At 47.4% G+C, this 11166-nt stretch overlaps 1 protein-coding gene across 3 annotated transcripts in view; it reads right to left on the bottom strand.

The window, feature by feature from the left end:
• The window catches only part of LOC136631860 (chloride channel protein ClC-Kb-like), a 40727-nt gene that overhangs the window by 5336 nt on the left and 24225 nt on the right, over positions 1-11166 (bottom strand). For all 3 annotated transcript variants that reach the window (XM_066606317.1, XM_066606316.1, XM_066606315.1), the window contains exons 9-19: positions 10374-10458; positions 10082-10183; positions 9867-9951; positions 9375-9548; positions 9105-9174; positions 8920-9030; positions 7560-7773; positions 7358-7491; positions 6888-6985; positions 543-626; positions 379-465 (exon numbers count right to left, since the gene is read on the bottom strand). In XM_066606317.1, coding sequence (XP_066462414.1) covers positions 379-465; positions 543-626; positions 6888-6985; positions 7358-7491; positions 7560-7773; positions 8920-9030; positions 9105-9174; positions 9375-9548; positions 9867-9951; positions 10082-10183; positions 10374-10458 — 1244 coding nt within the window. The remainder of the gene's footprint in view (positions 1-378; positions 466-542; positions 627-6887; positions 6986-7357; positions 7492-7559; positions 7774-8919; positions 9031-9104; positions 9175-9374; positions 9549-9866; positions 9952-10081; positions 10184-10373; positions 10459-11166) is intronic.

The raw sequence follows: 11166 nt of genomic DNA, 5'->3' as shown, positions 1-11166 counted from the left end.
CATGCTTCCACATGGACCACGGTGATCCACTCAAGCGTGTCAGAATTCCCTATGCCAATTTTGACCATTGACAGCGCTAAATCCCCATGCGAATCTACGGCAATAACTACAGCCTTGTTCACACAGCGGATTGTTGCTGCAGAATGTCAAATTCTGCATTAAATCTGCACTCTGTCTCTTCCAATGGGAATCCGTGCTGTTATCTATAGGGCACAAATGTTTCCATACGTGTATGGATCTGCCCACTGAAGAGGATGAAATCCGTTAAATGCGGCCTACACCTGCATGGCTGCGTCAGACATCTGCATCAATGTCCAGTGTCTCAACATGGCTTCAAAGTCCACACAAGCAAACATGGAGGACACGAGGGCGGCGTACCTCCTTCCGGGTGACGTAGCCGACAATCTTCCCAACTTCTGTGACAAAGGCTCGCTGGAGATTTAGCAGCTCAAAGAGGTGATGAGCCTGAGGTAGAGAGATGGTGGGGTTATAGAGGACACTACGGGGGTCCTGCTGAGCGCTCATCATTGTCTGGGACCCACCTCATGTAAGGACATCCATGACGACAGCTGGAAGGTGACCGGATCAATCCTGCATCCATCACTAAGGCTTCCATCACAAAGAGTCTACAGACGAGATATACCAATAATAGTAATGAGCGAACGTCTGAAAGGTTTAGTTCAGCTGTGTGGCCGAATTTCGGTAAAACATCCCGTTCAGCCTGAATCAGTTCGAACCGAGCCTTCACCAATACCCCTAAAATTGGTATATATTACTAAAGGCTCACTCACATGGGCATATGGGGGCTGCGTATTACGAAAGCCCTTCGTATTACCTTCCAATATAGACTATGGAGATTTAACATATGCAGCAAACGCGCGGTACATATGTATTACTGTGAGATAAGCACCCTGTATAGCACTCTCAGCTCACCTAGGAGGGGGCCTAAGTACTGTACTACTGAGCTGTGTATAAGTTAAAGGGGTTGTCCGGCCCACAGAGTCAAGGTTTTTTAATAATAATAATGCTTTCTTTTCACTTTAGCATTTACCACGGGTTTAAATGCCCGGCATATTACCTGTTCTGTCCTTTTCTTACTTTATAAACTGATGTTGCAAGCAGATTTCAAAGATGGCGCCGTTGTGCTGCAATCCCACAATGCCCTGCACCACCTCCCTCTGTGTGCATGCTCCCAATGACAGCGGGACACATTGAACTCATAGGCAGTCTCTCCTGGCCCCGCCCAGGCCCCGCCCTCTCTAATTTCACTCTACAGTATTGGACTTTCTCCTGCTCCCACTCATTCTAGTTTCACTGTGCTGACTGTCTGCTGAGCTGTGTATCTAAACCGCTCAAGTGTGATACAGTATCTCAGAAGACAGCATCACACCTCACAGGCATAGTTCCACTACCCCTCACCCCACCATCTCGGATGAGATACACTACCCCTCCCTCCCACTTGGATTAGATACACCACCACCCAGGATCGGCTTAGATACAGCAGGTCAGCAGACATACACACAGGATCAGCTTAGATATGTCTGCTGAGATGCTGTATTTAAGCGAGTCCTGTGTGATACGTCTGCTGAGTCGCAGTATCTAAGCCTATCATGTGATAGGTCTGCTGATCCTGTGTGATACGTCTGCTGAGACACTGTATTTAAGCTGATCCTGTGTGATACATGTGCTGACATGCTGTATCTAAGCAGATCCCGTGTGATACGTCTGCTGAGCAGATGTATCTAATCTGATCATATGATACGTCTGTGGACGTATAACACAGGATCCGCAGCAGACGAATAACACAGGATCCGCTTAGATACAGTGTCTCAGCAGACGTATCACACAGGATTGGCTTAGATACAGCAGCTCAGCAGATCGGCTTAGATACAACTGCTGAGATTCTTTATCTAAGCCGGTCCCGTGTGATACGTCAGCTGAGTTGCTGTATCTAATCCCTTCCTATGTGATATGTCTGCTGAGATACTGTATTTAAGCAGCTCCTGTGTGATACGTCTGCTGAGACGCTGTATATAAGCCCATCTTGTGTGATACGTTTGCTGAGCTGCTGTATCTACGCTGTCCTTTACTGTAAGAGCAGTGAGACTGTGGAACTCTCTGCCTGAGGACGTGGTGATGGCAAAATCCATAGAGGAGTTTAGAACAGGATATAAATCCTAGGTAATTGTTAATCCGGGTATACAGGCAGGTAGGAACTATTAGGGGTTGATCCAGGGAGCAGTCTGATTGCCATTAAGGAGTCGGGAAGAAATTTTTCCCCTAAAAGGGCTAATTGGCTTCTGCTCTTGGGGTTTTTTGCCTTCCTCTGGATCAACAACACAGGAGGATAAACAGGCTGAACTAGATGGACATTGTCTTCATTCGGCCTTACATACTATATTACTATGTTACGCTGTTCCTATGTGATGCATCTGCTGAGACACTGTATCTAAGCAGATCTTGTGTGATACGTCTGCTGAGCTGCTGTTTCTAAGCAGATCCTGTGTGATACAGCGTCTCAGCAGACGTGTCACATGATCGGATTTGATGCATCTATTCAGAAGATGTAAAACACAGGATATGCCCCCCAATGGTTGCCCCAGCAGTAATAATGACCTCCAATAGTTGCCCCAGTAGAATCATAGAATGGTAGAGTTGGAAGGGTCCTCCAGGGTCATCTGGTCCAACCCCCTGCTCAGTGCAGGATCACTAAGTCATCCCAGACAGATATTTGTTCAGCCTTTGTTTGAACACTTCCATTGAAGGAGAACTCACCACCTCCTGTGGTAACCTGTTCCACTCATTGATCCCCTCACTGTCTAATATCTAATCTGTGTCTCCTCCATTTCAGTTTCATCCCATTGCTTCTAGTCTTTCCTTGTGCAGATGAGAATAGGGCTGATCCCTCTGCACTGTGACTGCCCTTCAGATATTTGTAGACAGCTATTAAGTCTCCTCTCAGCCTTCTCTTCTGCAAGCTAAACATTCCCAGATCCTTTAACTGTTCCTCATAGGACATGATTTGCAGACCGCTCACCACCTTGGTAACTCTTCTCTGAACTTGCTCCAGTTTGTCTCTGTCTTTTTGAAAGTGGGGTGCCCAGAACCGGACGCAGTATTCCAGATGAGGTCTGACTAAGGAAGAGTAGAGGGGGATAACGACCCCACGTGATCTAGACTCTATGCTTCTCCGCCCAAAATACGGAGGCCTCCGGTAAAAAGTTTCATCTCCTCTCACCGATCGCATCGGTGAGGGGAGATGAAACTTCAATTTTTTTTAAAACTTTTACGTGATCGCCATTGTATAATGGCGAACACGTGACCAGGAACCGCTCACCGCGGCCCCCTGTGAAATCTCCAGGCTCTTGGCTCAGTTTTGTAGCCAGGAGCAGGGAGAAATTCTATTATCCTGGCAATCCACAGCTTTTGCGCATGCGCCCGCCATTTTGGCGACGGGCGTGTGCGCAGAAGCTGGGGTAAGGTCCGCGGATAAATCTGGGGGCCTTAGGTACGTACTTTCATCCTCCCTTACGGATATGATCCGTGAGGGGAGAAGAAACGTACGCTTTTTAAACTTTTTAAAACTTTTTTTAACTTTTTTTTTTTAACTTTTTTACACTTTTTTTTAACTTTACATGATTACTGTCATCCATTGGATGACAGTGATCATGTCCCCAGTGACATCCCTCTGCTCTTGGCTACACATGGCAGCCAGGAGCAGATGGATTTTGAATTTCCCGGGGCTCGAGCCCCTCTGTGTACGCGCCCGATGTCAATCATCGGGCGCGCATGCGCACAGGGGGACTTCGGGTCCCGATACACCGGGGACATCGGCGGACCCGAGGTAAGTATTTTCACCTGGATCGGATCCATGAGGGGAGGTGACACTAGCACTTTTTTTAAACTTTTTAAACTTTTTCGCGATCGCCGCTATCCATTGGATAGCGGCGATCGCGGGCCCGGGGACCGCTCACCACGGTCCCCGGTAATACCTCCTGGCTCCCGGCTACCTTCAGGAGCCAGGAGCCAGGAGATTTTGAATCTGCCGAGGGCTCCCGGGCTTCTGCGCGTGCGCGTGACTTCATCGTCTGGCGCGCAGAAGAGCGGCGGCGGGTCCGGGAGGACCAGATCTCGGGGGGGACACCGCCGACAAGCCAGGTGAGAATTTTCAGCTGCCTTGATGGATCCGATCCATCAGGGCAGCTGAAACTTTAACTTTTTGGGCACTTTTATTTACTTTTTTGTGATCGGCGCTATCCATTGGATAGCGCCGATCGCAATGTCGGGGGGGGGGGGGGTCCCCGCAGCCCGGGATGACAGCTCCATGCTGTCGGCTACCTGCGGACACCGACAGCATGGAGCTGTCGCCTCTCTGCAGCAGGTGTGTTTTTACGTCCTCAGAGAATAAAGCCCACTTCGGGAGGACGTAAAAACACTATGGGCTGGTCGTTAAGGGGTTAAGTACTATATATTAAGTGCTTTGCAATGACCGTGCAGAAGTATATACATGCATTTGTCATGGCTGGACAACCCCTTTAAAAAAGAAAACAGACAGAAGGAAAAAGATGATAAAGACAGAAAAGAAGAAGGAAAAAGAAGACGTAGAACGAAAAAAAGACGGACGAAGAAGGAGAAGGAGAAGAAGAAAGGAGAATGGAGGAGAAGGAAAAGCAGAAAGGAGGACAATAAGAAAGCAGGTCACAAATAAAGAAGAATGACAAGAAGGAAGGAGAGAGTCGAGAAGGAAGGAGAATTATCATGGAGAGAGAGGGGGAACCCCGACTGATCCCACCTTTGTCACCGATTTGTCACAGATTGACTGTTCCGAGTACTTCACCGCTATGAGAACGTGTCATGGCCGAGCCTCGATCGATCACTTTACTACAGACTATAGGTGGATTTGTAACCAGCTTTCACGGGGTCCTGCCACATGCAGACCGGAAGCACAAATCACCCCCTGATCCGGCCTAACATACTCCAGCACTCTACAATGTGACGCACATACACACCCTGCCACCACCAGCTGTTCAGGGAAGCTGGGATCCAGACTATGAATTAGAAACACAATCTTCAGAATTTATGGTTCGTTTTAAAACAGACAAAGCTTAACTAATAAATTGCAGATTTATTCTAGAAAAAGACTAGCAGTGCAAATATATAAACATATACAAAGGATATGCAAAAAGGTTATTACACAGGAGTATTAGGGTATACAGGTATACACAACAAGACAGTATTTTAAAATAAAACAAGGAGAAAAATACACGAAAGATCCCAGATTTGGGATGTCCAGCCTAAGATTCTGATCCATGCAGAGTCACTGAAACAATAGAAGCAGCCTTACGCCAAGGCGTATCTCTTAAGTCTGACAACAGGGGTCTGTGGAGCCCCGAATTATAAAGGATCCCTCAGAACAAACCTTCCCCTGCACCCTCTTATGTCATTTAGGAGGGTTGGGGTGGGGCCATGCATCCCTAGTGGAAAAACCATAATTCCCCATTTTTCCCATATCTTCGCAGAAGATCCTCGGAACGTGAATTTGTGCCTGGCATATTTCCGGTCATGATTTTATCTATTCAGCGGTACTAAGCATGACACGTAAATTGTGCCCAAGTATGCGGATACGGCATTCGGGGGTTCTGGGCTTCGGACCTCAATGAGTCTAGGTGTGTTTTTTTGAGCTGGCCCGTCCGATTCTGAAAATATAATTCATATCAGGCTGGGACCTTCACATGACCAAGAATCTTTATTACCAAATTTTCCTTTAATTTGACTGTCGGTGCCTTAACATCGGGGAGAACTCCACTCCTAGGGGAATGAGCTTCCTGAGACTTTATTAACAGGGAAGCAATAAAACAATGCGGTGTCATCATGCTAATTCTAACTAAGCAGACATTTGGAGCCAGGAGACTTAAGGGGAATATAGGGGCTTATTTACATTACAGCTAATGTGAGGTAATACAATTACCTTTCTAAATGCAAATATCCAGCAGGCAGGGGGGAGGAAATAGGTGAGGGGCCTGAAAAATGACCAATGCTAACTGCACACAAAATGGCTGCCATACAGCCTAGCCTGAATGGGCTGATATAAAATGTACGCTGAGACAGGCCTACTAGTCTCTGTAGCATAAGAATGATGAGAAGAAAGGAGAAGGGCGAGAATGAAGGAGAATGATGAGAAGGAAGGAGAAGGACAAGAAGAAAGGAGGAGCAGAAAGAAGTAGGAAAGAGAAGGACAAAGAAGTAGGAAGGAGAAAGACAAAGAAGAAGGAAGGAGAATGAAGAAGAAGGGCAAGAAGGATGGAGAATGATGAGAAGGAAGGAGAAGGACAAAGAAGAAAGGAGGAGGAGAAAGAAGTAGGAAAGAGAAGGACAAAGAAGAAGAAAGGAGAAGGACGAAGAAGAAGGAAGGAGAATGAAGAAGAAGGGCGAGAAGGAAGGAGAATGACTAGAGGGAAGGAGAAGAACAAGAAGAAAGGGAAAGAACAAGAAGGAAGGAGAAGGAGAAAGAAGGAGAAGGGCAAGAAGGTAGGCGAAGGACTAGAAGGAAGGAGAAGGATGGAGAAGGACAAAGAAGAAGGAAGGAGGACAAAGAAGGCCTAAGGCAAAAAAGAAAAAAGATTCTTTTTCCTTCTTTTCTTTTAGCAAAGTTCGCCCTGTAACCGAGTTTGACAGTTTCAGGCCGCTCAGCAGTAAACAATGTATTTGTAATGCGCTTCACTTGCATCAACTCTAGTCGCCTTCAAAGCTGCATCCACAATTCTGCTGGTTTCCTGTTAACTCTCAAGCTGTACAATTTCATCTCTTTCCTGCCCTCTGCTGCTTCAGTTTCTGCAAACAGCATACCCTGCTAGATTGCCCCCTTAATCCCGGTGATGCCCCTTTACCTTCTGCTCCGGGCTCTGGGGCTGCTGGTTGGACTCGTGCGTCTCCAGAAAAGTGATCAGGTAACTTCTCTTCACCGTTCCGACCAAGACACGAGCCTCTGTGGGAAGAAAGGTTCACTGTGGGGTCTGGACTCATGGCTAGGAAGTGACTACACCAGACGCACTCAGACTCTGACTCTCCAGCTGTGGAGAACTACAATTCTCAGCATGCACTGACAGCCTGTGACTGTTAGGATATGATGGGAGTTGTAGTTTTGCTGTAGTTTTAAAGCCTCAGGAAGGGGACTGCGAGTGTACACAGTATATGACTCCCCATATCTCTCAGCTGCCCCCCTTACCTGGTGATCACTGCAAGTACAAAACGTGTGTCAGTCTTGTACTGTCAGCTTTTGCATTCTATTCATGAACCAGAAAGTTCAGGATGAACAGAATCATAGGCCCACACCCAGATAGGACATCAGCTCATGTACCTGTGTTGTCTACCACGGGAAACTCTGCGTCATCTGAGGACGTAATGACCTGGAGTACATGGTCGAAGCTGGCGTCGCGGGGCAGCACCTCGATGTCCGTCTTCATAAACTCATTGGTCTTCACCTTGTAAGAGCTGCAGCAAAGAAAGACGTTATAACGTTATAATCACCACGTACCAGGGTGGTATAAACTCCGCCTTACTCTATCTGCCGGCTACGGATTCGTGGCAGGTACGGCAGCTTCTTCACGATGATGGTGCCATCGTAGAAGGACGGCTGGAATTTCTGGGCAATGGCATTGGCGATCAGCACCGACAAGATCACCGGAAGGATGTGCGCTAATTGACCGGTGGCTTCAAACGCAAGTAGCGCGGTAGAGAGTGTGTGCGTCACTGCCCCCGAATAGGCGGCTGCCCCTAACAATAGAGGGGACAAAGCAGACGCCAATATCAGATCACACAAAACGCGTATACGAAAAAAGAGACGTAACGCAACGCACAACATAAGGTTAGCGTGTGATTTTCGTACAATGCTCACATACTGAAGCTGAGTCACAGCGTACTCCAGTCACATCCACAGCTGCAAACAAAATGTATTGCTGTTACAACATCCCATGATGCTTTTCAACCTCCTTTCCTGCATTGTGGGTGATGTAGCTTTTTCTAGAGCTTTGCACATGTTTGAATCTAAACACTTCATCACCTATCAGGTACTGCACAACTAACCAGCAGGGGGCAGCAGTGAAATGTGAGGTACTGCAGCCTGAGAGCTGACAAGAAATCAGCAGAATTATGACTGCAGCTCTGGGTGTGACTGGAGTATAAGAAGTTATATAAAGTCCAATCACTGCAAGAATACAACAACAATTAAAATGAGGGATGCCAGCTGACTGCATCGTGGGCAAGCCAGCCATCAGGAGAGAAACTGACACAGGGACCTGGTCATGGCTTAGTGTGCAGCAGGGCCTGAAAGTGAATAGGACCCGGAGCGCTACGTTTTTTTTCTTTGCTCTGGAGTCCTATTAATTTTAGTCTGGGCTGAGGTCTTATACTAGTAGTATGCTCTGGGGTCTGAATTCCTTTCAGGGGTCTGGTTGGAAATCAGAATTAAAATTAGGATTCTAGTTTGGGATATAAATGAGTTTAGGGGTCTGGTCTAGTGTCTTACTTTAGGGATCTTGGGTATGAACGAATTTAGGGGTCTGGTCTGGGGTCTAAATGATTTTAGAGCTCTGGTCTGGGTTTCTCCTTTAGGAGTCTGATCTGAGGTGTTATGTTAGAGCTCTCTTTTTGGGTCTTATTTTAGAGCTCTGGTCTGGGGTCTTATGTTAGTGGTCCAGTCTGGGATATGAATGAGTTTAGGGGTCTGGTCTGGGGTCTTATGTTAGAGCGCTGTTTTGGGATCAAACTTTTGCAGCTCTGGTCTGGGGTCTTACTTTAGGGATCTGAGGATGAATGAGTTTATGAGATCTCGTCTCTGCTGCCATTGTTCAGCTTGAATCTTCACGCAGATCTTGGGAAGCAGACCCTCAATAAAATGAGCCAAATATACCTGATACATACCTGCCAGAGCATATCCTCCAGGGATGATGGGGTTAACTACGCCATCAGTGGTGATACCATCTGGGAATATATACGCTACTGTCTCACCCACCAACCGTCCAATGGCGGCTCCTGTAGAAGTGCAGAGAGGCATGATGGGAATTATTTCTGGATACTTTACCATATTATTCTGGAATTGCGCTTACCATATACAAAGACTGGCATGAAGTACCCGGCGGGTAAGGGCAGCGTGGTGGCGAGGGTGAACATCCAGAACTGGAGAAGAGAGGAAGAACAGAACAATGAAGCCACCATATTCTGAGCTGTGACATCACTGACTAACACTCATGAGGTTAAGCTAAAAATGGCGCAGTTGATGCGTCCGGTAGTTCGTGTTCTGGCTCAGTCATATCCGTTAATATAATATTCAGCTCCAGAGAAAATGTCGGACAGGATACAATGTAACCGCAATTCACCTTCATGACGATGAAAAACGCCAGCGTGCCGAAGATGGAGATTCGTGGGTTTGCCCATTCCATCCACAGATTATTGGGGTCCACTTCCATGGGACTCGACGCTGACATGTTCTGGGAAAGGTTCCACCATGTGCGGTTGTCGAAGAGAGAGACGAGGAGTTCCTTCATAGTGAGCTATGAATAAGGACAAATGGAAATGGCGTAACACAGTGAGAAATGGATCACATAGATATAGAGCTTCCGCACCCAGCAAAGGGTGAAAGGGTTAATGTTGGGTATTCCTGCAGCAGAGAAAAGGCTAATGTGAAAGGTTCTAGAGCTCCCCAGGGTCCCTCATAGCATATGCCCCCACCCCTTCCTCTGGACCCCCATAAATCATGACACTCCTCCCCGGACACGCACCATCCCCTACTCTGTGGTACTATAAGAGAGGAGCTTATAACTGAGCATCTAGTTTATGAACAGAATTCCAGAACTACAGTATACACTGACCCGTGATGCCAAGTACTGCCCAAGGAAATCCGGAAACGTTATGGATGCTATAAGGAGCCCCACCAGTGCCGAATACATGGGTTTACTGGAAAGAGGGACAGGACAACATGTCAGCTCAAAATAAGCAACTTTACTATCTGGAGTTACATCATAGCTTATACTCCAGTCACATCCAGAGCAGCATCCACAATTCTACACATCAGCCTCACACTTACTCGTTCGCCATTAGCTTGGTGGTGTAAGGATTCCTTCTGACGTAGCCCAGGAGCCAGCGCTGGCAGAACAAGTAGGCGCAGCTCACCGTCCCGCATATTACCCTGTGGTATAAGCAGAGATCAGCACTGCCCTAGAATATGTATTCACACCCTCCCATGGTTTATTGTTGCAATTGCTGCGAAATTGGGAAAAAATGCTACAGATTTTACAAAAATAATTTTTATAACATGCATCATATACTTCATCTAACGGCCGTGACGGGTCGGACCGCAGAGCCGCGCTCATCCTCACCCCAGCATCATGAAGAAGAACGTCTCTGGGAGATCAAAGGGGAAAGTGATCTTAAAGTTGGTTTTGAAAACAGCGGAGATCGTCTCTAGGAGGAGAGAAACACGTTACTGTATATGCTACGCTCAGCGCCCGCCAACCCTGCACTCTACTACAGTAGCAGCCTCTGCCAACCCTACACTCTACTCGTAGCCCCCACTAACCCTACACTCTAATTGTAGCCTCCGCTAACCCTACACTCTACTCGTAGCCTCCACTAACCCTACACTCTACTCGTAGCCCCCACTAACCCTACACTCTACTCGTAGCCTCCACTAACCCTACACTCTACTCGTAGCCCCCACTAACCCTACACTCTACTCGCAGCCTCCACTAACCCTACACTCTACTCGCAGCCCCCACTAACCCTACACTCTAATTGTAGCCTCCGCTAACCCTACACTCTACTCGCAGCCTCCACTAACCCTACACTCTACTCGTAGCCCCCACTAACCCTACATTCTACTCATAGCCCCCACTAACCCTAAACTCTTCTCATAGCCCCCACTAACCCTACATTCTAATTGTAGCCTCCACTAACCCTAAACTCTACTCGTAGCCTCCACTAACCCTACATTCTAATTGTAGCCTCCGCTAACCCTAAACTCTACTCATAGCCTCCACCAACCCTACACTCTACTCGTAGCCTCTACCAAGCCTATACTGTATTACAGTAGCAGCCTCCACCAACCCAAAACTCTACTCGTAGCCACCGCTAACCCTACACTCTACTAGCATCCTCCACCAACCCTATACT

This window comes from Eleutherodactylus coqui, chromosome 6, assembly GCF_035609145.1.
Source record: "Eleutherodactylus coqui strain aEleCoq1 chromosome 6, aEleCoq1.hap1, whole genome shotgun sequence".
NCBI classification, from domain to species: domain Eukaryota; kingdom Metazoa; phylum Chordata; class Amphibia; order Anura; family Eleutherodactylidae; genus Eleutherodactylus; species Eleutherodactylus coqui.
The sequence above is the reverse complement of the archived record's forward strand: the minus strand, read 5'-3'. Positions and strand labels throughout refer to the sequence as shown.